The 27,824-nt window shown below is 46.8% G+C and overlaps 1 protein-coding gene across 1 annotated transcript in view; it reads right to left on the bottom strand.

Moving 5' to 3' along the window:
* The window catches only part of CASTOR2 (cytosolic arginine sensor for mTORC1 subunit 2), a 117,009-nt gene that overhangs the window by 52,838 nt on the left and 36,347 nt on the right, over positions 1-27,824 (bottom strand). The window contains exon 2 of the mRNA XM_067309478.1: positions 1,191-1,261. Coding sequence (XP_067165579.1) covers positions 1,191-1,261 — 71 coding nt within the window. The remainder of the gene's footprint in view (positions 1-1,190; positions 1,262-27,824) is intronic.

Below are 27,824 nucleotides of genomic sequence, written 5' to 3'. Positions count from 1 at the left end.
TTCAAACAGCAATATCTTAAAGATCCATTCACCTATTCTCAACCGAGTGATTATTTTATGAAAATGTTTATGCCAACATTATAGTTTTCTAAAATGTAATGATTTTTTCTATTATATGTTTATGAGTACTTCTGAAACAGAAAGGGGAATAATTCAGCAAAGCAACTGATTATAAAACTTTTACTGTGTACTAAATAAAGATGGCATACTTTCTGATTTTCTCCTTAGGGTTTTGATATTACAAAACTGTTGAGTATTACAGTGTCAAAAGCGGCTACTTGACAGTTAATTCTAATTTGGGAATTAAATATGCCTTTTTCAAACTTTAATGAATTTTCTCCAAACCGGTAAATTTTTGCAGACTTCAGAAACTGACCACAAAGAGCAGCAGTAGCACAGAAATAATAATAGCTGCCCAACACTTCCTCATTCCACCACCTAAATAACACTGCTACAGACACAGCCGCCCCCCATGATAAATGTTATTACAAGCTATTTCCATCGCCAAAGACAAACTATTCTCTCCCTCAGCACTCACCCGACACCGAGCATCTCCAGCTCCCAAACTCGAGCCAGGCACCTTCCTCGGCACCAATGTGACCCGGCGCCGTGCACGGGCAGGGACGTCCAGCCACCACGCGTGGACAACGAGTGCGCTTAGCGCGGGGCGGGAGAAAGGCAGATAAATCAAGGCTTTCGGTGACAAGGCAAAGGAGCTGATTTGCAACTCCGTTGCATTTTGTTGGGGATGAGGATGATGTAAAATACTCATCTTTAAGGGTTTCTTTTAAAGAGGGAGGTTGGCGAGACCTTGGAGCTGGAGGAACGAGACGTGGGTGCTCCTGGAGGTTCAAGGACGAAGCCCAGCAGAACGATACGCAATGACGGTACAACAGCACACAGATGGCTTTGCTTTCTCAAACATGCTTAAGCTGCTCTTTAAAACTTGCGTACGCCCTTCTCCCAGCATCAAAATCCATCCCTGTTCTGCGCTTGAAACGCCTCGTACGGCACAGCGGCAGAGACAGCGTGCTTAAGTGATCAAAGCACCTTTCACAACTGCACTGCTAGTATTTACAAACAGACCTGTTTTACAAACGCTTGGGTTTATGATCTCGGCGAGAAATGACACATTTCCCTCCTCCTCCTCCCGGAGGCCGCATAGCGAGGTGGCACATGCCGACACTTACCCAGGAAGCCCTCTTCATCCACGATGATCGTGTAGTCCTCCGGGGTTTCTGTGAGGCTGAAGAACTTGCACCTGGCGAAGGCAAATGGCAGGAGAGCAGGATTAGCCACCGCGCTGAGCGGAGCCCACCCCGTCCACGGGACGAGCCCGAGGCATGAACAGACCTGGTGAAACACTTATTATTTTTATTATTTAGTTATTAGAGCCTTCTCCCGCTGGAGGAGAGCAACCCCGTTCCCCTCGCCCATCCCTCCGCTGCTCTCTGGATGATGCTGTGAACATCAAGCGTAGGAGCACAAGGCCAAGCTGCCCTCCTCTTCATCTCCTGTTGCCTCATATCTGCTCCACGCTCATCTTTCGACACCATCAGCCAGGTGAGGCACAGCCCCTCCGTTTCATTCAGCACTGATCCCAAAGTCACCCCTACCACGAAATATAAAATAAATGCGATGTGAGATGCTACCACTGTAGACAAACGAACAAGGAAAGCCTCCAACTTTGGGTGCAAATGGAAAAGCCTCTCTCTATATGGACTAAAAAGCAGAAATTTGCTGTTATATTTATAATAACAACATATTTATCTGAGGCCAGCTACAGAAAATATTCTGAATTCCCAGCATGCTCACAGCATACTTCCTGCATGGAGCACCGTCCTACTGGACTCCGTGGGTAGGTCCTACCAGACTGCTTCGCAGCACTGCGAAGGGTCTCTATCTAAGACTTCCTTTCAGGATTCCTGAAAGCCAGGACACCTACGTTGGTGCCTTGAGGCATCAAAAACGGAGGCATCCACATGATTAGAGAAGTGGACCAAAAACTGGCTCCCGCTTTCTTTTGAAATGCTGAAAAGAATGAGGAGTGCAGCTCTTTCCTCCAAAAACAACAGAGAGAAAAATGAGATGGCTGCTGCTCTCCCCATCACCTCATCAGGAAAGCCAGAAGAAATAACATGCAGTTCTAATAGCGTTCTGCCATGTAACCAAAAGGATTTCACATAAATAGAAAGTATCAGACGACCTGCTGCAAGTGACTCGTCCTCCTTCCCTAGGAGCATCCATCATGATGATCAAGCATGACACTCTCCCTCCTAGCACAGATGTATCACCATAAAACACAGAAGTGGCCCCACCACAACAGAAACCACAACTTAATTATTTTACGTCATCGGTAATAGCTACTGTGACAGCCACATTTACTAACTCAACTCTCTCCAGGAACAGTGCCAAGAGAAGCAGAAAACAGTAGCAGCCCAAATTTTTTATTCTCACTTCTGACCTGCACAAGGATGGTCCCCGTGAGATTGGTGACCCAAGCAGGAGAGCTACGCTGGACAAAGTGGGATGCTGCTCTAGGTACATCCCAGGAGATACTGGTATTTCTTCTATTATTCAGTGGATGAATTCCCTGGAGAAGTCACTGAAATCAAATTCTTTGGTACCACCAGCTATCCTAGTCATACACATGCTGACCGGAGAGAAACTAGTGGTCTTGAAGGAGGAAATATTAATATTAAAAATCCAGCTTTCCTGATCTGCAATGGCGTTTATGGAGAAATTTTCTTCCAGAACTGTAATACACGTCTGCATGCACACATTGACCCAGCAGAAAGAGTATGAACGTGACAGATGCCATTTTCTTAGCACACATCTAAAAGTGATGATATTTGAGGGATATGTACCAACAAAATTCTGTAATTGCTGGCTCAGAAAGCATGTCAAAACCTCACATCTTCATATACCAGCACAAAGCCCAATCCCCTCCTCACAGCCATTCCGGAAAAGGTCAGCAGCATACAGCCATCTGAATTTAAACACAAAGTCTTTTCACCAGCACAGAAGAGACTGGTGCTTCTTGGGGAATACATTCACTCAGTTCAAGCCTGCGATGCATTTTTCACAAGGGAGAAGATAAAAAACAAGAATCTGAATTGCAAGCGTTCATATGCAACAAAATACTGCATGGAAAAATTTTTCTTACCATCACATACTAACAGAACTCAAGTCCAAGCCCTAAAACTTGTGCCTCAGCATGGATACGCACATATCTACTGCCACTGCGAGCGCAACTCGAGTTGTGTGTCTTGAACCATCAGCAACAGAAGGAACTCCAAAATTGTTTTGCTCTCCTGCACTAACCTATACATGCCTCTTCCATTCAAGTTGCTTCAACCATTTCTCTTTCCCCTTAGAGCAGCTCTGGAAAAGGTGCATGCCAACAGCATCTTGTGTTCTTGCACTGAAGCTAATAAAGGAAAGGAATTGCCCTTTAATACGTTTGAGACATCAGGCAAACGGTATTTCTCTAAGTACACGCGGAAAGCATATATGTAGGAAAAAAATATTTTTAGTTCCCTAATAGCCAAACCTCAGATAGATTCTTCTGGATTTCTGCCTTCTTCGTGTTTCAGCACATTTCCACTTCGGCACTGTTGCTGACTTCGACTGCCTGACAACATATGTCTTTTTCTGGCAACGCAGCAAATGTAGACCAATCTATTATTAGATTAGATCTTTGAAACTGCACAGCTTACGCTGTGTATGGAAGTAAGACTGAAGCTTGCACAGAGCAGGAAAGCATGTGTAGGATGCAGCAACAGCATCATTTCAGTTTGCAAACAGCACGTAAGTCTCCACGGGAGAAGAAAGCAGGCAGAAAAGCCTCCTGCTTGGCCTCGCTCGTAGGTCTGCACCAGAAAAGTCTCCTGGAGACATTTGCTCCCCAGGCCTGCCTAGATCACAGGGGCGATAACACTGGAATTAATGTGACTTCCACTGGTTCTGGGTCACACTCAAAGCACATGTGTGCGGGAATACTGCTAGGGGTCATTTGAAAATTCAGCAAAGATGATGGTCTTTAAGGAAACCACAACTCCTGTCTTCTCATTTATAAGGAAATGACTTAGTTAATTGTTGCCTAGGCAGAGTAAAGAGTTGCAAAGCTGTCTGTCCCATGGAAAAGGTCCTTCCCAGAAGCAGGTGGGCGGCTGGCCTCTCCCCACGTCACAACCACGGCCCAGCGCCATTCAAAGAAACATAATGGCTAGAAGGCATTCAAATGCAAAGCCTGGAGATAACCCAAAAGTCTGCAAAGAAGCCGTTGATCTGAATGGGAATTAAGCAGCAGCAAGCTGATCTGAGTGAAGATGAAAAATATAATTTGTTGGGTTTTATTCTAGGCTGTCTTCTCATTTTAGATGAGAAGGGATTTGTATGCTTCACTCTGTACATTACCATGATAATATATGTTCTTAGTAGAGAAAGACAGTCTCATGCTAATCATCTCATTCCTGGTGATCTTAACTTCTTTGCAGTTTTATAAATAAAGACAAGAGGTGGATTCTAGTGCGACATATTGTGAAATGTATTTAGGAAAGCAGTAAAGAACACTTGTGCTGTTAATGCGTTTTGACATATTTGTGTAACATGTTAAGTACTTTACACCATCTAATTACAAGACTATGCAGTCAAATGGCACTGAAAATTGCAAACAGTGAAGTGACTGGTGTTTTCTAAACAGCATATTTGTTTGTTAGCCAAAACACTTTGCCATCTTTTTGGCAAGAGTGAGGAAGAAAACGCAGCTTAGCTGAACTCCGGAGACAAAGCAAAGCCCCTCGCAATAGGCGTCGGTTGGCTTTCCACTCGACGTTCAGTTCTGGAGGTGGTGGCTCCATCTTTCTTGCCGTAACTTACTTCTGCAGCTTGGTGGTAGCAGGCTGCGACGCTGCTAAAAGGAGCGTTGTTCTGATGAGCTGTTTAAACCAACTCCCCCCTTCCAGCCCTACCAAGGGAAACACCGAACATGTCACGGCACTGCTAGGAACGGTCAAAGGACAGCGGGAACATTCCTTCCAGTCATTAGCCGGGCTCGGATCCGAGACAGAGATGTTAACAAACACAGTCCGGGACCGCCTAAAAGTCACTGCGATAGCACAGTTCAGTTCATTACAGAAGGTTAATCATTTTCAAAAACAACGCAGGACAAAACTAACAGATTTGTGGCCAAGGAAAGCAAGTATTCATGAACAGACATTAATTCGGGAAAGTCCTGCAGCCTGTGCTGTGCCAGAACTTCTAATATGATAAGCTTGATGGTCTTCTCTAATCTATAATGACAGCCTAAGCCACAGACTATATTGTGGACAGTTAAACGGGAGAACTTCAGTCCACCTCTCTCCTTGCTTCTTTTGCATAGCTGGGGAAGTTATCTAGAGCCTTTATTTAGGCTTTGAAAAGCCTGAGATGAGAAAAACAGCAAAACGATCTGCATTAGTGAAGAAATGGAAATCAAAACCAAGCGCAAAAGGGACGATCTGCAACACAGACAATTTAAAAAAATAAACAGAAGATGTGGATGCGCTCACAAAGATATGATCTTATTAAGGACAGCTTACCAATAAAACTGGGACACTCAGCAACAATACACACAAGGATTATTCTGAAATGTCAGCTGGGTGTCCACCCTCCTCGCTTTCACTAAACCAATATCAAACTGCAATTCAAGTCTTCTTCAAAACCGTTCCCTGTGGTCTGGACTGCAAGAGCCCATGCAGATCCAACCACTGCTGCAAAGGGAAGATTAGCAGTAGCTTGGAACGATACCAGCCAGTGATTCTGATATGATTTCCATTTTTCTGGAGCCAGACATGGTCAGTTCAGACTTCCCAAGCTGCTGATTTAACAAAGGTACAATATTCAAGAGCTATCTTGCAACATAACCACAGGCAAAATGTTTTTGGTTCTATAAACACACACTTGGGGTTTATTTTGTATGACTAGCAAAGCCCAAGTCAGGATGCTTTCACCAGTCAAAGCCCAATGTTTGCAGTATTGCTTTCTAAAACTGTTCCTTGGGGTACTCAACTGAAATTTTCCTTCATTTGCTCTGACAGCATTTTTTTATAATACTTCCTGCAAAAACAATTAGAAAGTAACTTGCTACTTGGCTGGGACTTTTTTTCCCCTCCTTCAACAGATTTCCACCATCGTGTTTAAGAATATTCTGTAAGAAAATCTGTTTCATCCCTACTGATGGATAGAAATATACTCTTGCCAAATGCAAAGAGAGAAGCCAAACTACGCTGGAGTAGTAGTAAAAGAATACACCAAGTGAAGAAGCGAAGGCATGTTATATGCTGGAACTGAGCGGAAAGCTCGTCTCACCGAAGGAAACTGTGCAAGGGAAATGAGGGGATCTGAGGTCCGCCTGAGCGCAGCTCTCTCGCGAAGCCACCCCATCCAACGAACGCGAAAGGCGCTGCTCTCCCATCCCAGCACGATGCCAACAGGCAAGGCGCCTGCCGTGCTGAACAGAGATGCACTGCAGCAAGCATAAATGCACTTTAAGACTACACAAGTATTACTGTGCTCATCTGTTGTTTGTCCATTTGAAGGAGCTAAATATAGAGATGTTTTCCTAAACTCAACGAGAACGATTCACAAGCAAACGATTTGAGGTGTGGACATGCTGAAGTTAGCACATCTCTTATACCCAAGGCTCGCCCTGGGTGTGAATCTGCGGGATAATTTACTGACCTGATGTAATTAAAAGTTATTCTTAGCACACATTTTTCTTCCTGGGTCATAAATTATTTCAAGTGAGCTCTGCTGGGTGATTTCTACTGGGAACGTCACCACTCACAACCTATATTAGGGGACGAGGCTGAAACAAAACCCTGGATCTGCACTTTGCTGCGCTGGCCGGCATCCAGATGGCGCACGTGCCAGGCGCTTGGCAGGGAGCCTTCCTTCCCCGCTCCAGGAGAAGTCACCCAGCTACCTCCGAATGGCTCACTTGCTCTTTGGGACTCAAGTTTGGAAGGTACCACATCATCGCCCTCAAGGGAGAGGGTGCAAAGCACAAGGACGGGAGCCTGGGCTGGCTCTGTACCCATGCTGCAAACCACTTTGCACAACCACAGGACTTCAGCCTTTAGCTTTGAGCTTCTTACTGGATATTTAGCAGTGCTGGTTACTGGTGCACATAAGAATTTGGCAGATACAATGCATCTGAAGGACCTGACCAGTGCTCAGAGAGGAAGAACCTCTTGGTCTAAAAAAATAGCATGGTTTAAAAGTTATAACAACTCAATATCAATTTTACTCAGATAACCTGGAAAAAATAATGGAAAAATGGGGTTACTTCAACTCTACTTCTCTTTCATCTCTTTTTGCCCTCTTCTCCTCCTTGCTTCCCAAGAAGAGACAAAAGAAGTTGAGTGACTATATTCATGATAAATCAAAATTAGAAAATCACTTCAAAACAGTTCCTTTTGGTTTTAATTGAAATTAAAAAAAAAAAACATGCCACCAACAAACGTTTCATGGAAGACACTATCCCATTTTGGCACAACGGTTTCCCTCAAATCCCATAAGAAACCTTCACTGCATAACACCTTACTGTTGGGAAACCTTCATTTATCATGGCGAAGCGGCTGACAAGGGGCCGGGAGGAAATCAGCCATCATGGTTCAGAGCTGCAGACAGGAACAAGTTCTTTCAACTAATCATGAAAGTAAAAATAATATATAAAAATATCTCATTTTGATAGGTATATGCACATGTTGGGTTCCTCTCCTACTTTTTTTCTTGAGTCTTTGAAACCATCTCCCATTTCACAGCTGCTGCACGGACGGCTGCCATGCAAGCCCGCTCCACCACGTGCTATCAGTTCTGCTCTTGGAGCAGGTTCAGCAATTGCCCAGCTGACCCAGGTCCCTCTTGTGCAGTCACCTGCCACGCACACGGTGCTGGCTTTTCCCCCCTCCAGGAAAACTCACTTTTATCACCTACGCGAACAGGGACTGCAGTAACTTGAGACCGAGGGCTGGAGGGGAGAGAAACGGGAGAGCAGAGAGGCATTTGGTTAGGCTTCACCTTCCCAGCTACTATTTGAACTTTCTAGATTCATTAGGGGCAAAAGTTTAGGCAGCTGATGGGAGTAGCTGCCTCCTCGGGCTGTTCGAAAGCAGCCGCCTCTCTGTGCTCGAACCGCTGGGGACGGTGGAGAACCACGGGGGCATGCATCTTCTGCTGCCCTCACAGACTGTGAGGGCTCTTGCTAAATACCACCTGCGAGATATTCGATAAATCCGGATGGGAAACGTCAGCGTGACTGCTTGCAGGGAGACAGAGAGCAGTAAGTGCTCTTGCCTACTCCAACTGATTTCTGATTTTTCTCGTAATATGCATTTGGCAACTGCAGGCTCCGCTCACCCCCAAAAGCGAGGAAGCGCATCAACAAGCGCGGTTTCCATTGCAAGGCCCAAATGCCCACAGCCTCTGTCCTTTTAAAACAAGTGTCCACGGAAGCACACGGCCTTCCTTGGCGCGCGCAGGACTAGGTCACATTAGGAGGACGCATGCTTTCACCTGGGAAACATCGTGCCAGGCTTTTGGTTGGGATTTGGAAGCACAGTTAGGGTATCACTGTCGCACTTTTTGTTTTGAAACACCTGAATTAAACAGATCTTTTGCTGGTGGCTCTCCTAGTCCTGGATCTCAGGATCTGCGCTCTCAGATCTGCTTTTTCCCCCCCAACACAAGCCATGGTTGGTATTACTCAGCTTTCACCAGAAGGAGCCTTCCTTGGCTTGTCCACAGCTCTCTTTGGGACTTCAGGAGTTCTTTGTGCAATATAAGGGAAAATGAAGTGAATTTAAGACAAAACAGCTTAGTGCATCCCATCTTCATGAGTTCACCTCTTTCTAGTTATTGGGACATAGAAGCAAAACCCAGCTGCAGGCTCCAGGAACGGAAGCGGCTTGCCCCAGAGTCGGTTTTGGGTCACTAAAGACTCTATAGTTATATTCCCCAAAAGACAAACTGTACAAAGAAAACAGATTTTAACACTCAAAACACAGAAGAATAAATCTTCTTCCCCCAGTCATCACCATTGACTGGCCTGCATCATGTCACAGAAAGTCAACTAGAAAAGTCAGCTTTCAGGGAAAGCCAATTTATTGCGAATTTGAATTCAGAAGGAAAAAAAAAAGCTTGTAACGTTCACAGAAATCTAACCGAAAAAGCCCAAGGAATTATTAACACGGTTTTCTGATTGACTTAAAAAGAAGCCATAGCAATGCGTTTTTTTTTTTTTTTTTTTGTCTGTGCAATTCACTGAACATCACACAGTTAGTTTGCTCCAACTCACTTCCCAACTCTTCTGACTTTCATCTGCCCCAACAGCAGCTTCATTCAATACAAAACGGGCAAAGGGCAAAAGCAGAGGATTATTTTTCTTTTATAGAAATCTGCCTTTAACACTATTATCTGGAAGAGCAGCAGTAGCAGGCCTCTGTATCACACAAAACTCCAATTACGGCCCCCTCGCTCCGTCTGCGCCGAGCTTTTCACCGTGGGCACCGCGCGGGGTTGTGTAGCTCCTGCCGCAGGCGGTGCTGGGCTGCTGAGGGCTACCAGGGAGACCGGCATGCCCACAAAGCCTGGAGACTGCTAAAAACTACTCACCACCTCTTCTGTATCAAAACGCAACACCCGGAGGCCTGGCACTAGACAAAATGAACTACAAATGATGCTAAGGCAGAAGGTGAGCCTCGGCACGGGTGAAGGTGCCAGCCCAACATCTCTGCCCCCTGCAGAGCGGTGTTGCATTGCCCACGCTTGCAATGCCAGGAGCCTTGCGTGGAGCCGGGCCGTGGCCTCGCCAAGCGCCGTGTCCACCACGGTGCCGTCTGCCCCAGGCTCCTCCGCTGCAGCCATCGCCGGGGCCAGGTGGGATCCCGTGCCCCCGGCTGCGCAGCCCCCAACTTCTTTTCCATCGCGGATAGTTGGATTAGCTTGGTGATCCGCCAGAACACTCCTCTCTGCCATGCCACAGAAATTTTCTGCTAATTCGAGGAGTGGAGGCAAGCTGTGCCGCACGCACACGCGACCGCTAGCTCCGGTGGATGGGAGAGGGTGGGAACGCGCAGGAGGAACAAGGACGACACCTCTCAGCAGCAGCCCAGAGAGCTTTAAGCATAACAGAAAACTGCCCAGAGGGCCTCTGTGCACATTCTCCTCTGTTAATACCTATATGCAAACATACCCTCCTTGCCCCGTTCCCCTCCAAAGAAACTTATTAGGAAAACCTGCGAGAAGGGACTAAGACACCAGCAGCATTAAGAAAGGTGTCACCACCCTCAGACCTGCGAGATGTGAGAGCAGTAACAGAAACGGTCAGAAGATAAAGTAGCCTTAGATAACACACTCCTCCAGTCATTGCCACCAATATCCGTGAGGACAATCACGGAGCAGGCTGCGAATACACAACCAGATCCTGGCTTAGAAGTGAAAGTTCCCAGAGCAGACTGCACTTTCACCCTCCGGCCAGGTGAGGTGGGACCAGCACTTTCCGCGGAGAAGGCAGGACAGAAACGCACCCTCTGGGTTACAGAACCCAGCCCCAAACCCTGCGGGCACTGATGAAACCAGACCTTCAGCCCCTAATGCTCCCGGAAACACTCACCTTGTAGCCTCCTACGCGAGAGCACTGTAATAAACTTGCAGAAGACCACAGGCTAGGAAGATGTCAGGAGAGACTGTGGGCATTGCAGCTGCCCTAAGCCTCCACGGGAGCAGGGGAAGCTCTCTTCCCTCTAGGCAAAACCATGAATTACACCAGGAATCAGTTCAGCCCACTAATTTTGATCGCAACGTCTTTGGATTTACAAATGGGAAAATGAGGCAAGAAACTCGTCCAATAAAAAACAAAACAAAACCCCACAACAGCCAAAGTTATGTTATTAGCCCCAGAGCCCTCAATCTAACACCTAGCTCTGCACTGTTCCTGCAGGCCTGCTTATGGCTCAGTTTCCATTTGTAAACCAGGTCTAAAACCATCCCTGCTGAAAAATAGGGGGATATAAAACCAAACCAAACCTCGTCGTATTCTCATTTATTGTGTTAATGGGGACTAAATAAGCAGCTTGGGCATCCCTCTGCTCATGTTTTATTGCCGCTATTCCTCCAGCTTCACTTTTTAAACCAGCATATCCAAAACAAAGCAACAGAGCAATAGTAGAATGTTTGAATCCCAGAACTTGCAAAAATCATAAAATTATTTGCAAAGCTAAAACTACTGTCTAACGTTCAGTGCTGCCTTTGCTCATTTCCTTCTCCAAGGATGACTAAAATTGCACATCACCTTTTTATTCAAGTCCTTTAATTTGTTCCTTTTGGCTTAATATTCTCCCCAAAGGGTCTTTAACAATATTGTTTACAGCCTTATTGCTGTTAACGACTGGGAAGTCATTTTTCAAATCTCCATAGAGGGTCAGCAAATGTTTACATCGAAACGGCAAAATCTCTTTGCTTTGGGAAAGAATACTGTAATGAACTCTCTGAAGGGGAAGCTGAAAAGGAAACCTCGTTTGCGTGCACTGGAAAAGGATTCATTTTTATCTAACAATTAACCAATTGATCCAGACACACCTTTTCCTCTTCTCACTTCGCTCTCCCAGCCAGCCAAAATTCTTAGTCCGTCTGTTGAGAGCCAACTTATCCACGCAAGAGATGCACTGGCAATTCTTTCCACTTGAAATAATCCATCATTTATTTAAGCAGAAGGTAACTATGCTTTAAAAACTTTATACCAGCCACAGTATCCCCAATTGAGCCTTCACCGTCAGAGCTGAGCTTACTTGCAGCACAAGAAAAAGAGAGGTGGAGTAAGACAGAATCTTCCTTAACCACAAAATTATCTTCTACAAATCAGAAACCGAACTGAAAAACATGTTGCAGATGTGGATGTGGGACCTAAGGTTTACAGTTGAAAACAATGCATGATTTAATGTACAAAGGCATCTGAATACATCTTCCTGGCTAGATCCAGAAGGATTATCCTTTAAGGACAAGGCAAATGCTGAGAAAAGAAAAGTAAGCCCACTTTCCTCTTCCTTTCCAAATCAGGCAACGTACATCAGCCCTGGCAAGTTTGATTCTCTCTTCTATTACTCCTTTAATACCCTCTGCTGCAGGATTTTGACCTTGCAATCCTACCAGCAATTAAAGGCAATTGAGTTTTCATAAGCGGAGCGCTACTGCACATCCAAACCCAAATACTTGGGGTACACAGGAGCTGTTATTGCGTTCAGCCCAAACCCACGATTATTGTGCAGGCAACACTGAAAAACACAGACTGCGGAGCATGTGCTTCTTATTTCAAAGACGGGAGAAACGCAGGCTCAACCCAACAGGGGCGAGAGGTTCTTGCGATATTGCTCCAAGATACAAAGGAAGGAGGAAGAAACAGCAAAACTGCTGTGGACTGGAATTGATGAACTTGTTTCCCTGCAGGAACCATAAACACAATTTTCCCAGCATGGGACATAATAGTTCTCCCACAAATTACTAAAATATATTTCCAGGGCTCAATATAGAAAGCTAGATGCACAAGCAATGTTTGCAGCTTCAGCGCAGGCAGTAATTGAGAACATGTGTGGCAGGGGGATTGAGGGGGAGGAGGAGAGGCAAAGCCACCCGCCGCCCAGGCGCAGCGGCGGGAGAAGCACATTTCAGTCCTCATCAGTCTCAACCAGCTCCCATTCGCGAGCCCGGCCAAAAGCCCGCGTTAGCTCCATCCGAGGGGGAGCGCGGTCTGCGAGTCGAACCTAAATTTAGCGTACATTAACAATTTAAGAGCCATTGTCGAGCCTGAATGAAAAAAATATATCTTTATATATATATTTTCAGGTCTGTTAACTTTCCCCTGAGCACAGAGGCAGGTTTCGTTTCTCCAGGAGCGCTACAACACACACGGTCACGTTCCTCCAAAGGGGAGGCATCATGTCCGAGATAGTGGTGTGCAGCCACCTTTCCATGACCTGAAGTTCGGGTTTTTGCTAAACCCGCAGCACTCGGAGGGCCTGGACAGGCCACCCGGCAAAGGAAGCCAAAGGAAGCTGCTCTTGTACCGATTCACTCTGGTCTTTGCGTGACGATTCCTATAAACACAAGCAAAGGGGCAAAACACGTTTCAAGAATTTTATTTTTTTGAAATAAGCCAATACTGACAACCCGCAGCGTTTCAGCCTTGCAAATGTCAGCCAGCATTATTTTTAAAAATGCTCTTCCAAAATGTTTTTCCTCTAAATCAGTCTCTTCAGGCCGGGAAGGAAGAGCCAATGGTGAAGGTAGCATCAGATTTCTTTCAGAGCCTACCAGCACCAAAACAAACACGAGAAATTATTCAACGAGCGAGCCCAGCCCGGACGCGGATTGAAGTGGTCGTTGAATATCGCCACTTAAATCCAGCCGTCAGACCAATGCCCCAAGCAAAAGCCAGAGCTGCTGGGGAAGAGGAGCCCACGGACATCACAGAGTGGGTCACTGGAGGGGGGGGGAACGGACAGAAATGGGGTTCTGGCTAATTTTCCACAATCCCGGAGCCGTTTGCACGGGTCGCTCCCGAAGGGACGTTACAGGCACTCCAGCAGGCTTGGCCTCCCTGCTGCCCGTGTCCGATCCCCGCAGCCCGAGGCGTTTCAAACTGAGCTCAAAACACAAATCGGAGCAGATTCGGCACCCTGGAAATTCACGGAATTGCTCATTCTCTCCCTGCACTCGGGGCCTTTGGATACGTTCAGCAGCTACTTTAGCAGGCAGCGCAATTTCTGGGGAAATCCACCTTCCTGTACCTGTAGGGTCTTCGTATCATTTGGCTTTTGATATTTTCAAATTTTCGCACCAGCACTCTCTCTCTTACCCTCCGTACAGCACCCAGCGCAACGGGGCTCAGACGTTTCTAGGGCGCATTAACCCAGCTGACATGAAAACGTGCCACAGGAAAACTGTTCTGTGAGGCTCTTCAGCCCACCCGCGTGCAGCCAAGGATCCGCAAGCTCCATTTCCACCTCCAGATCTTATGATGCCTGGTGATTGAGTAGTAAAGCGGCAGGTGAAATTCAAAGTCAATAAATGCAAATTATGCATACTGGGGGGAGAAATTATCTTAATTCTGAATGAATAATGACAGGCTTTAAAAGGGCCATTACCACACAGGAAAGATGCTCTGGCGTCATCGTGGGCTGTTCTCTGAAACGGTCAGGGGCTGCCAAAGAGGCCGAGAGGGCGTCAGGAGCAACCAGGCAGGGAGGCGAGAACAGGCATAACACCTCGTCACCCCACTGCGCAAACTGAACTTACACCCAGCCGTCAAATATCTCACCAAGTTCTGACCATCACTCAGCTACCAAACAGGCTGGGATTGAACAGGAAGAAACACAGAGAAGGAGAGCAAGGTGGGTCCAAGGTGTGGACCCAGGACTGTCCAGCTTCAAGAAGTGGTGGCTCAGTACAAGATTATGGGAGAAGTCTATTATGGAGAAGATGATTAAGGAGTTATTCACTGTCTCACGATGTGTTAAGGGGGGCACGCAATGAAGTGACGCGACAGCACAGTTCTCCATATAAAACCACACGTGATTGTGTGTGCGAGAAGGATGGCCAGACAAAAACGCAGAAGCCAAAATACAAAGGGAAGAGATGGATTCAAGGATTCAATGTTCATTGGTGAACATAGTGGACCAGATGAAATCTTCCATTTAGGAAATCTCTTACACTTCTGGCTTCCAGGAGCCGGGAGGATGCACCAGGGTACATATGGAGGCCCTGTTTCACTTCCCTGAGCATCCACCATCAGCGCCATGGGAGACAAGATGCCGGGTGAGATGGCTTTGTTCTGCAATGATTCTTGTATTCCATGGGCTAGCATGGTTCAAAGCAAGGATGAGCCAGACAGAAAGATGACAGTAAGTGTGAAATGAGAATTTGCACATCTCAGTCCTTATTTTTTTTGCTTTAGGAAGCACTCATGCAATTCTGTCAACCTCTGCTCATTTTGTTGGACATCTACAGCCATTCAGGTAACTGGCGTGCAGGTGAGCTACGCCAAGGAGAAGGGGGCACAGAGCAAAGCCCTGCCCCTATTATCGTACCCGTCCAGGATTTGGGCCCTATCCCAGTGGGATTCTTCCTGTCAAGATGCCACCTTGGGGGAATCCGTCAGCCCTTTCCCAGGGTGGGGAGGTGAGAACTAGCAGCGCTAGAACAAGTTAGTCAAACTCTTCGGCAGTGAGTTTCTGCCTAATGTAAATCAGGGCCCAGTGCCATGGATACAACCATGTAAATCCATATTTCAAATCCTGAATTGCAAAGCCAGACTTCCAAGCTCATACATTTCAGGATGGGTAGAAAGGCAGCTGGGGCCAAAAAATAGGTAAGGTCTGTTATTAAGAAATATCCTCTTCTTGCATAGCTCTCATAGTTACTAATTTTGTAGATTTTTTTTTTTTTTAAACAAAAGGATGTGTGCTGGGGAAGGGGGATAGGACAAGAGGAAAAAAGTTGGCATTTTAGTAATAGTTCAGAGATTTCAGCTACCATCGAGCAATGTTAGCTGTTATCTTAGCCAGATTGAAAAGCATTTAAACGGCAGTAGTCTGCGTGTGTTTTAAATAGGCATTTGAAGTCCATGGGAACAAATACGAGGCATTTAACGTGCTGGGAAAAACTTTCCACAAGCAGCCTAAGGAAGAAGTTAAGGTAGTTCTAAGTAACAGCCCGAGGGCACAGACAACAGCTTTCCATTTCCAACTGTCTCAGCCTGGATAGGCCTTTTGGAAGCGAAAGGAAATGCTGTGCCCCAGGCAGGTCTTAATGCTTTAACTAACAGATTATCCTTTGCCCTATCCTCTTTGCTTTAAAACATAGATGAATCGAGTGCAGAAACATTTTAAATAGCACTTCGCATGAAATGCAAATCACCGTTTCAGCTGACGTTTTTCTGCATTGTTCATGCCCTGCTTCCCCACCGAGAAGGGGAGGAAGAGCAAAGGAAAGAGGAGTTGCTTTAGTAACTGGCAGAGCCCATAAACATGTTCTCTGGGAACAGCCGACCAAAGACTGCAAAACGGCTGGGCCTTATGAAAACTCAACAGGCTGTAATCAGCCGCGTCCTGTCCTCACCAAGTACTGCACAGGATAAGTATTAAAATAGATTAAAAAATTAAAGCAACAAAATAACAGCTGTCAAAGATTTACAAAAAATGAAAATTGCGAAATCACTCAGACTAGCTGGGGAAAAAAAAACAACCTCCCTCTTTTAAGAGTCTGGAGAAGAATAAATACGCTCAGAACAATACAAGGATCATTACAAGACACCTCCGAAGTATGAGAAATTAGTGAGCAATAGTCTGGGATCTTCTTCTATGTGTTTGCGTTGAGGCCCACCAAAACCGAACTAGGGTAAGACAGGGCAGGAGCAATATCTCCTCCATCCCTGGCAGCTACCTGGGAATACTCCTGACTTCTTCCTTCCTTCCAACCATAAGTCATCAAGTAGATACAGCAGAAGAAACAAGGTCAGATGTTGCTTTTACCTTTCATCAAAAAGTTTAAACCATCAGATGACTCAAAAAGGGAAGGTGGGACACCTCCAGATGCCTGCAAGGAGGCACCTAGGACACGAAGGGAGACTGTGACCGGTGCAAGTGCCCAGAGCGGGACGGTTAACTGCTCTGCCCCTCTGCTCACACCCTAACAACCCCTAACTCTGAAAGCAAACAAGCCACAGCGCGTTCAGGCAACTGCAAAGTGTTAAATATTTCAGCAATATAAGATGCCAGGATAACAAATCTGTGTAGAGCAGACGAATCCACAGATCTCACAACTTGAGATCTGCGCAGTCCTGTCAACTGAGGGTTGCATTTGAGGTATATTAACCATCCGTTTCCACCCAAGTCAGGATTTAAAACCCACTTTAAGGATACAGATGAGGATTCTCGCTCATCATCTGCGCAAATGCTTTTTGCCAATTGTGTTTCATAATGCTTCCAAGCATGATCCTGAGACAGGGGCTTATTGGTTCATCTGGGTGCTAAATCTTGCTTTAGGCATCCTGAGAAGCCTAATGAAAAGCCTGTTCTGCTAAGGAACCAAAATTAAGGTAAATGACCCCAAAAAACCAAAAACAAAACCCCCCAAACCCCACCAAGCAAAGAAACAAAAAAACCCCACCACACACCTTAGGGTGAGATGCAATCCTGAACTTAGGGTAGTATAAAACAAGGTGCAAACATATCAATGAGAGCTCATAGCCTGACCCACATAACACAATTCTCCCTTCTCCAGAGCCAGCAAATACCTGTGATTAGCACCATCAGAAAGCCCTCTGTTAAAAATGCATTTAGGTCACAGAAAACAGTAAAACATCCTCCAAGAAGATACAAAACCAAATACAATACTGAACTAAGACAATCACAAGTGGAATAAAAACTAGCGATTATTGCTAGCGTGCCAGAGGACCTGATAAGGAATCGCTAAATTACCATCTTCCAGGAACAAAAGAAGAAAAGCCTCTTAGAAAGGAGCAATTCCACCTGGCTCCTATTTGCTGCTTTTCACAAGCAGACCCCAAAGCACTTTCTAAAGAAAGTTGGTATCGATATCTGCTTTTATTGCATCTGGGCTCTGCAGGACAAAGCACAAAAGCAGTAATTCTCTCCAGCCTCACACAGCCCAGACAGGTCTGAACATTTAGTGCTCTTCCAGCAAGGCCACTAGCAGGATAAACAGCTTGTCCCAGTTAAGGAACGCTCTTAACCTATGCTGAGGATACAGGGAGCGCAGCCCTTGGCAATATACAGGACTCTGTTTTCGAGCCAAGACTTTGGTTTTTCCACAGAAGAACGAACCAGGGACACGAGCAGCAGGTATTGCTGTTCCTGCGCGAGGAGGTCAGGAAACAGCACGGTCCCGCGGGACACCGAGCCACCGGCACCCCAACAGCTCCGCTCACAGAGCGGCCCCAGGAGCAGCATAAAAGCTGGAAAAGCAACTAACCACCCAGAGAATAAAATTCAGTCCTGTATAGAGGATGTGCATCAATTAGATTTTTTTAAGTGTGACTTGGGAGCGACACTTAGCTAGGTGTGATGCAGTGCAGGGGTCCCTGGCCGAATCTGGCCTCGAGGAATGCGGCTCTGTTGCTTGGAGGCTCCTGCAAACCTGGGCTGCCCGTTGCACCACGGCTTTTATACGAAAACTGTCTGGAACGGGGACTTCACTGCTGGGGGAGAGCAGAGCGCAGGGCAGTCCGGGAAAGGGACATCCCCGTTTCAGTACGGGCTTCTACACTTCTGCTGAGCCCAAAGGTTTTACTGTAAAGCCCGCGCTTGGGGACATGGTCCGCAGGCTTTGTTCTGGCAGCAATTAATTGGCTTAGTCACCGTTTTTTTCTGCCATCGCTGACCTATGTCAGTAAGTAAACAACGTGGTTTTTTTGATCAGACAAAGAGCGAGGGGGTGGAAGCTGCTCACTCATAAAGGAACCTCTGGTCTCCGGAGCTGTTATAAATCAAGAGGGCGAACAACAGAGAAGGTGCTAGGAAGCCCACTGGTTATTGCACAAGCTTTTCTGCGCACAGTGCCAACATTCAAATCCCACTGGAAGGCTACGAGCAAAACAACCTTCTCCACAGCTATGACAGCGTGCCCAGTTTCCAGCCCCAGATTCCTCTTTGTTATTCCAGTTCACAGTAATGCATTAATGCACCTACATGTCATGTAAGACCTCAGACTCCAGTCTGTCCATCTTAGTCCAAATCCAGGGCATTTGCTATCAGACTCGATCCAGAACATCTCAATACACAGTGCTGGTCTATTCTGTCCCCACCGTGATGAAACTTCTACCCACTGCTTGAGATCAGCTGAGCAGCGATTCAGCCCTGCCCCATCACCGCCACCGCAGGGACCGAAAGCTGCGCAGACTGTACGGAGACCACTGAGGAAGAGGAGCAGCCCTGCACTTCAGATGCATCATCCTTGGGAGAAGCACTATCTATAAGCCACAGCACTGAAAGAGAGCAGGATCCTGTCCCATAATTAAACCCCTCTGATCTTGTCATGGTAAGGGAGAGATCAACTTGAAAAGATACGGTGATTAAAATGCAGACATGGCTCAAGACATATTAGTTTGGGGGTGATGAATGTCACACAAGGGGAGTTTTGGAGGGATGAGGTTAAGTTATTCTTCATAAATCTGTATGATGAAAATTTTCTTAAGTATCAGCAAAAGCAAGGCTAACAAATTGAATACTCGTGTATTAAATGAACTAGACCACATTGTATTTTTCCCTGTAGGTTATTTCAAGATCCACTTACACAGACCTTCATAAAGGCCTGCTGAAAACATCAATCAAGTTTCCTAATGTAGAATGACTGATTTCTCTGGCCATCAAAAATGTATTTATACGTCAAAGAACTGAATAAATCCAACAGAGAGAAGTTACCATTCATCTACTGGCCAGTGAGTTCTTTGCCATTTTCTCTTTCGCTCCTTTGCTAAGGATTGCTTCCATGAACCACAACATGATACTACTGACAAACAAAGTCCTCAATTCCTATCGCACCGAAGAGTCCAAGCAGCATATCACACTCTAAGCAACAACTTCACCTGTGGATTTAGGTGCCATTCACTGTAAGTGAGGGATCAAGAATTTGGTCCACAGTGGAGCAGTGAGAAGGCTAGCAGGTGTGTGTGTGTGTATATATTTTTTATATATATATACGCACACATATATATACATGCACATTTATATATGAATATATACACACACACAGGCATAGCTGTCATGTGCAGGTCTGGCACAGAAATGCCAAAGTTTTGAGAATCGTTGCCTTCCTTATAACCACATTCGCACTGTTTAACCTCAACGCAGGGCTGAGATGTCCAGGAGGCATCTGGAGAAGTTCTGCCTGCACTGGCAGATGAAGAGCTAGCCAGGGTCACCCACCTAGACAGTACTCTAGTTGCATGGCAGCCGCCGATAGTGATGAACCAGCCGCAAGCCAGGGAGCTACCGTGCAGGTAGACGCGGCCAAGTCATGAATCACCGATGCTGCTGGAGTGGAAGAGAAGTGGCAACTCACTGGAGGAACTAAAATTTTACTAAGGTGAGAAGTCCTCCTTATTTTCACACTTTCCAATTTGCACAGCAGCAGAAAGACAGCGCAGGTGGCACATGGAGGTACACAGGGCCCCACAGATTTGGGAAAGGAGCACTGATTTGGGCCTAGTTTTACAGAGAAAGGTGGTTGATGCAATAACGCTATGTCTATCTGTTCCTTTCCTGCAAGCTTTGGACCTATTCAGTTAAATGTGACAGAGTTGGAGATTTCAAAGGTACTAAATTCATATGAGGTTCATTCAAATGGGTTCGAGAGGGCAGAGGAAAACCCGTCTGCAGTATTGCTGAGCAACAGGCTGTAATGCAAGTACAAACCTTATTAGGATCCATAAGGGGCATGTCCTAACCACAGGAAGTTTTGCTCAGGGCTCATGTTGTGTTTGACTCCAGGGAGTCCTGCTAGAAGACAAAGTGAGAGGAAACCAGCTCTGCTCTTTTGGCCCATCTGCAGCCTGGGTGTGCTGCACAGGGAAGAGTCCCAGGTGTTTCAGAAACCCTGTGTAAAGCCTAGGGTGTTTCTTTACTACAGCTGCCTGAAGGGGCTGGAAAACCCAGCGGCGGGTGTCTCCAGCGGAGGGAAGAGCCCATTAGCTACCATGCTGGTGAGCCACAGCCAGTAGCTGTTCCAGCGCCCCAACGGGCAATGCAAACACATCAAAGCCGCCAGCCTGGGCTAGCGGAGAACCAGACTGGGCCCAAAGGCAGCAGGCTATGCCAACATGGACTTGGTGCCCAGATGTCCATGTGTGAGACAGCGTCTGTCCCCAGGGTGGAGCGGGCAGTGCTCGCACCGGGAGGCTGCTGTGATGGGCAAAGGAAGGGGCTCAGCCAACCCTCCTGCCCTGCCAGGTCCCAGCAGGTCCCACTTCCCCTCCTGGCAGGGCCTTCATTTCAGAAGAGCTCTCTTCTACTGGCATGCAAAGCCACTTCTGTGATTTTGGGGTAGAAAGGAAACACCTGAGTACCAATTTTTGAAGGTTGAGGACTGGCAAACTTTCATTAAAGCTGTCTAAATTTTTTTTAGTTACATCAACATATGCCTGTATAAATATAACAGCTCTCTCAAAGTCAACAGTGGTCTGTTTTTATCTTCACTATCCTTTGATGTCATTGCCCAGAGGGCTGGAAATGCTACTTAGCAGCATCACCACAAAAGCGTAGGTAGCAGCATCTTCTGCATCAATAGCTGATGACTCAGGAATCCAATATAATGCAGCCTTCACTTATGGCTGTTTCCGCTACCTGGATTTTAACCACGTTGCAAAACCTGCGCAGAGTGCTTAGTATCTTCTCCTTGGAAATGGCCATCTGTTTACTCTGACAAGGTTGACTTAATTTCAGGTTTCATCATTGCGTATTAGTTATAAGCCATCGAGCACACACAGCTTGATGAGAACCTCCCAGAAACGAGACTGGGGGAAGGTGTGTGTTAGCCACGGATATAAGGGGGAAAACCAACCTAGAGCTGCTTCTGCCTCCACCGATAGCAAGCACTATGCCACAGTTGCTTGCCAGTCAACTTCCAAATTAAACTCGAGTGGCTAGACTTTCAAAGGTAGGCAAGGTTGCTAAAAGGCACAGGCTGTGAAGCTTCCAGAGTGTCCACCCTTTTAAGAGATGTGGAGGAGGAGTCAGGCCATGCGATACCTTTGAAAAATCCATATGAATAACCTCAAAGTGAACTAAATCGTTTTGCATACATGGTGCCTAGTTCTCACCCCGTGAGTGTGGGTATCTTCCTTTTCCCACCCAACTTGACGCTGTACCACTAGATCTCTTTCCCAGTAAGAAGAGAACGGACTTCACTAGAGACTGTGTCAGACACTGAGACACGGTGAACCGCCAAGCACTGGCCGTAGGCTGGGGGAATCCCATCTAAGCACTCCTTGCTGCCACAAAAGTTAAAGAAGTTCGATAAACCCTCAGTCAATTGGAGATCTTTCATGTTGTGCTAATCTGGGTACGGCACAGCTCCAGCTCTCTCCCAGGCTGGTAGGAGGCAGAAGACACAACAAGCGAGATCAAACCGAGCTCACGGTGCCAAAAGTGTTCACGCTACACATGGAACAGGATGTCATCCTGCGCTCGATTGTGCTACGGTTTCTTATTTGCTGCTCTGCATCAGTTTCGGATATGCCCAAGCTGCAGATCTTTAAATGGACATGCTAAATATAAGCTATGGAGGTGACTGACAGTTATATTTTTGTCTTTTATTTAAAGCATGACTGACTCTAGTATTGCTAGTTTTCTCTCGGCACCCATGTTCGCCGTGCGAAATTCCACTCCGTAGCGGTGAATTATTTCAGGTAAGAGAGGGAGCAGAAATTTCACTTGTTTTCCCAAGAAAAGAAATTGCTTCTCCTAGATAAACACCCTTCATATCCTCCTATATAAACCCACAGCTGCATCCCTATGCCTAAACATACCAGTCACACTAATGCATACAGAAGTGACTTACAGTCTCCCTCTGTTTTTACTAACCTCTTTAACATCCTTTGTATCTAAATCAGACCTTTAATAAAATTCAGATGATCCAGGTCCCACAGAAAGCATGCTGTCCTCTGCACTGTTCCCAGGCAGTATCGTGAACCAGGGGCAATAAGAATTGCTAGTGTGATTGATCGTGGGGGATCCGCCAGATCCAGCCTGCTAGGTTATCCTGTTACCGGGCTGGATTTTGGGCGGATATTGCAATCGGCGCTGTGCACAGAGATGCCTTGCTATGGCAGGTAGAGCCGTTTGCATGGAAAACCAACACAGTAAAGATGAGGAAGCTCAAAGGACCAACGGAAGATGTTTTTACGTGGCAAGGCGCACGCTTCACCCCTTATCTCACCGAGGAGCTGCAGGACTAATCCGCTGTGTCAACACAGGCCAGCATCTACTTCTGTTACTTGATGCAACCAAGCAAATTTATTTCGGTTTTACTTAGATGGGCTTTATGTTCCAAGCTACGTACCCCAGAAACAAAACTGCCAAATGGTTTCATAAATAAACGTCCTCCCCTCAAAGCTGGATTTTGAGGACCAAAGGCAGAGACCCTCCTGACCGTCGCTACAACAAAAACCGCAAAAGTTTGACAGCAAATCCAAAACCTCGGACTGAAGCGCAACATCCCAAGTGTGGGAAAGCAACTGCATGCACAGGTGCCATCTCCTCGGGAACAAGGTCCTGCGGTTTTAGTGAAGAAAAGAAAGCCCTCAAAAGATACTACTTCTTTTTAAGATGCTGTAGTGTGTGTGTGTGGGGGGGGGTCTCTTGTTCTCAAGAGCAGAAGGCTGAGGGCAGCCCAGTTCCCTTGGGAAAGGGCCAGCTGCTCCGCTTTAGGAAAAGGTCCTGCAAAATAAGAATGCAGCGCTCGCTCCCGCATTCCTCCCGGCTTCCTTTACGCCGCGGATTGAAAAGGCTTTTTCACTCGAGCACCGCAGCAGGCAAATTGCTAACTTCAATTTCTGCCGAGATAAAAGGAACACGTCCGAGAAAGCTAGAGCGGAGGCTGAAACGGCTGCGCGAGGACCACCGCGTAGGTGAGCACGCGCGGGCGGTCACGCCGCCAGGACCAGCCCGGATGCCTTAATCCCTGCCTGCCAGGAACGGGGGACAAACCTAAGGAAGCGGCAGCACCGGGACGCAGGGCTCTGAAGGGCAGCGCGCGGCTGTGTTGTGGGCTGGCTGCCAAACCTCCTCTTCCCCGCATTTATTCCCATGTAAATCGGAGGTGGGGGGGAGCACACCAACCTCTCAAGCCTCCTCGGAGCTTGCTAGTGATTCACAGGGAACATCTTTTGACCCAGCATCAGGGAGCCGATTTATTTTATTTTTCATACGATGGTTCAGTAGATGTGGAAAAACATTAAAAACGTGGCGAAAAGCCAGAAAGCGGAAAACGTAGGCAATCGGAGGTGACACATCGTGCCTTCTGCTATTACTACTACTGTGGCAGGGGTTCATGACAATCCACCCATTCGGGACTTTACCTCGCTCCTCCTGAAGTCTGCAATCATCCTTAAAACTCACCAAAATGAAGTGCGCCGAGCTGCCAAGGCGCGGGGCGGAGAGATGGGGAGAAGCGTTCGTGCCTCCGCACGTGCTCCGAGCGCTCCCCTGCCTGTCCCTCGAGACGCGGCGTCTCCCCGTTCGCCCGTCATTTTACGAGGAACTGCAGAATACCTCATTTTGAAACGCCAGCAGCTGCCGCCGTGTGCGAACGAACATTAGCGGCGACAGCGTGCCACCGCACCGCCAAGGCGGGCAGCTGTGCAACCAGCCGATCCTCCGTGAATTTTGGAGGCGGCGGGCGGTGGGCTTGCGCACACGTTACTCGGCTGCCCAAGGAGAAAGAACAAACGACCCATTGGGGCCATCTGAGAGAGGGAAAAACACCCCGCTGTGGCGGAGATGAATCAGTTTTTCGTACGGCTGCTGGGGACACTGCTGATGACAAATGCCGAATTTGGGCTCGAGCGTGCGGGGCGGGAAGATTAAACGTGCTCTGCCATTTAATAAACCTTACACCAAGCTCCGTTTCTCTCTGCCTTGCCCTCTTATCAAAAGAGCGAAGCAACTTATCAGATGTTTCCAGGCATGCTTCCGATATTATTACCCACTTAAATAGCAGCAGCTGCTTTTGCAGCTAGGAAAAGAAAGAAGAGGAGGGACACAGGTCAGAAGCCCGTAGTTTGGGCCGAGTACTGTCCCTTGGCGTCACCGAGTTAAACTCTTTTTGTTTTAAGGTGTCAGATGCTTTCATGGAGGTAAGGTAGGTGGAAGAAGCAAAGCTTTGGTGTATTATTAAACCAGAAGCATATACAAAGAAATCTGGTTAATCTGGCACTGTCCCCGTGTGTCCAGACTCCCTCTTGTACCAACACCTCGGGAATCGCTCACACGCCGACATAAAGGCAAGGAAGTCTCAGCCAGAGAAAGCAATGCCCTCTGTAACGTTTCCACCCAACTGCAGTCATTTGTTGCTGCTCCAAGCTGCCCAATTTGCATGGTTTTTTGATTGTCAAATCTCATGACTGCCTTGCTGCTGATATAACCGGAAACTGAAACTGCTGAAGTCTTCATGAAATCACATGCCAATAAAAGAAAAAAAAGAAAAGGCCCTTTTTAATGATGAAGTAGCTAATCTAGCCCTCACAGGTGTGGAGAAAGGTCTTGAAGCATTAACCCACAATTCAAAAACTGGATGCCAAATTGCATTCGTCTGTGGAGATCTGATGCATCGTGAATGCTGCAGGTTGACATTTGCATTCATCCCAGATTCCCAGGTAGAAATTAGGAAATCAGCCCTCCGAAACGCATGCATATAACTGGACCAATATCCAGGGAGCATCCAAACCCACGAACCACAGCCAGATGCCGATTCCAGTGGCAGAGCATCATCAGTATCCCTGAAACGTTCACTTTCCTTCCAACAGAAATTGCTTCTCGTTTACATTCAACGGCAATAAAGTCCGCAGCCGAACAGCCCTAATTCTCATCTTACACCTAAAAACGAGAAGGGGGAAAACCAGCAAACACTAACAAGCCCCCGCAGAACGACTAACGCGTTTCCAGGGCCTGACTACCCGTGACCACTGCCACAGACATAGCACCACGTTCATCATCTACCAAATGAGCCCTTGTTTTCTTTCGGTGAATAATTCCTTGGGCAAATGTTTATCGAGCAGCGGAGATTTGGAAGAGTGCTTTAAGATGTCTCTTCCTTTTAAGTGATCTGGAGATCATTTGAAGAGGGAGAACATATTGATGGAAGCAACAGATCTGTGAGAGCCAAAACATCTCCCCAGGTACAAAGTCCGCTGTCCAGACCAATGTGCAGCTGTGTGTGCTGAGAAAAGTCTGCAGAGAGAATTAAGCAGTTGTGCACGTAAAGAAGAGCAGCTGGCAAAAAATAAACATGAGGTGTGTGGAGAGGGGATAGACAGAATAAGGATTTCCAGGTACATTCAATTAGGGCTTTAAAATATAACCACTGCATATTTTTGCATAGAAATAACAATATGCTCTTGCACTTCAGTGTAGCACCAGGCCCAGCCTCCCCGCTAAGCTGCAACGTCTTGACTTCCCACTGTGCCTGCTCTTTACCTCTTACAGAGGAGGAGGAAAATAATTAAGAGCAAGGCATATACTGGGGCATCTCTGAGGATACTGCTGCTTCAGCACAAAGCTTATTACATTATCAAGTGCTCACCTATACGCTTTCTCTCTTAGAGCTTCCCCCTGCTATTAGATAAGAAAAACTCGACAGGAGTTTCTCCTCTGACTTGCTCTCCAAATGGATTCAACAGGGGCATTGGATTAAAATGGTCCCACCACCCAGGAGACCAAAAGGTTGGGGTCTCCCCGTCCCCTTCTGCAAGCTTGGGCAGAAGGGTCCTGACGGGAAAACACAACAGCAGGAAAAGAGACATTTGCAGGAACTTTATTGTGCACAGAGAGAACAAGGATTTTGCCACTAGTTTAAATGAGAGGAAGACTAGGCCATCGGAAGGGTGGGGGAAAGTCGGAAGTAAAAGCTGGCGATTCACTGGGCTGGAACAAGCCGATCGAATGAGATTGATGCAATACCGGCTACGAGGCAGCCCCGCTCCTAACTCCTGAGCACCAAATCACCATCACTGGTTTATCATCACTGGAGTTCACATCTACTGTCTACTCTCCTAAAAGCAGTTAGAGCGAATGAGTCAATCTCCCACAAAATTTTGCTTATCAACAGACTACCATGAACCTTTTTCTCTTTCTCTGCCCTGCTTCATTTCTTGCTATTTATTCGTGTTTCTCTGCTTAGCAAACTCAGGCCAGCAGTCCCAACTTGGCTGCCCAGGGCAGGCACCTGGAGCACTTTGGCTCTCCAGACGTGCTGAGCTACCAGTAATTCCCATTGCCGGCAACTGGAAGCGCAATTGCTCAACACCTCCATGGGGAAGGGCATGCTCAGCATTTCGGGGCAGACTCCTGCAATTTGAACACTTCCACGTGAAAATTTTGATCCTGGTTTTAAGCATTCCAGCACGTGAAGGCAAAACGGCACCTGCCCATGGCAAGAACAGCCATCAGGAGCTGGGGATCCTCTTGCTTGGCCACGTCCCCAAATAACCATGCACGCAGCGCAGAACAGACTGATTTTCAAATTCATAACTCTGTTCATGCTCCTGCTATTCCGAGGCCCCTTATAAGCATGATTTAGATGTAGGACTGCTCTAAACACGGCACTATTTTTCCTATAACTGATGCTGTTATTCTATGGAGAAAAAAGCTGCTTAACAAGGACCCCACCCTCCCCATTGCCTCCTACTCCTTCCTATTACCTCCTACTTCAATCAGCTCTTTTAACACCTCCGATGTGGAAATCGAGCCATACCTACTGATTAAGCAGCAAATTTCTAGGTATAGCATAACCTCCCCGATTTCCTCTCTGCTCTACAGAGACGCTGAGGACAGCTTTGCTAAGTGCTTACAGCAGTACCCTCAAATAAAAAGGAGCTCCTGAAGACTCACCCAAGGCTCACTTGCCCCACATGGGGCTGCGGGGACAGTTCACATGCTGCGTTTGGATCCCCTGATGCAACAAAAATCTGGGGAGCCTGTTCACATTACAGCAGCAACCCAAAGTCTGGAGTACAATGTATTGAAATGGTCATCGGTACTGTAACATCTCAC

The sequence above is a fragment of the Apteryx mantelli genome, chromosome 22 (assembly GCF_036417845.1).
Source record: "Apteryx mantelli isolate bAptMan1 chromosome 22, bAptMan1.hap1, whole genome shotgun sequence".
Classification (NCBI taxonomy): Eukaryota; Metazoa; Chordata; class Aves; order Apterygiformes; family Apterygidae; genus Apteryx; species Apteryx mantelli.
Note: the sequence above shows the minus strand (reverse complement) of the source record. Positions and strands in the feature narration are given on the sequence as shown.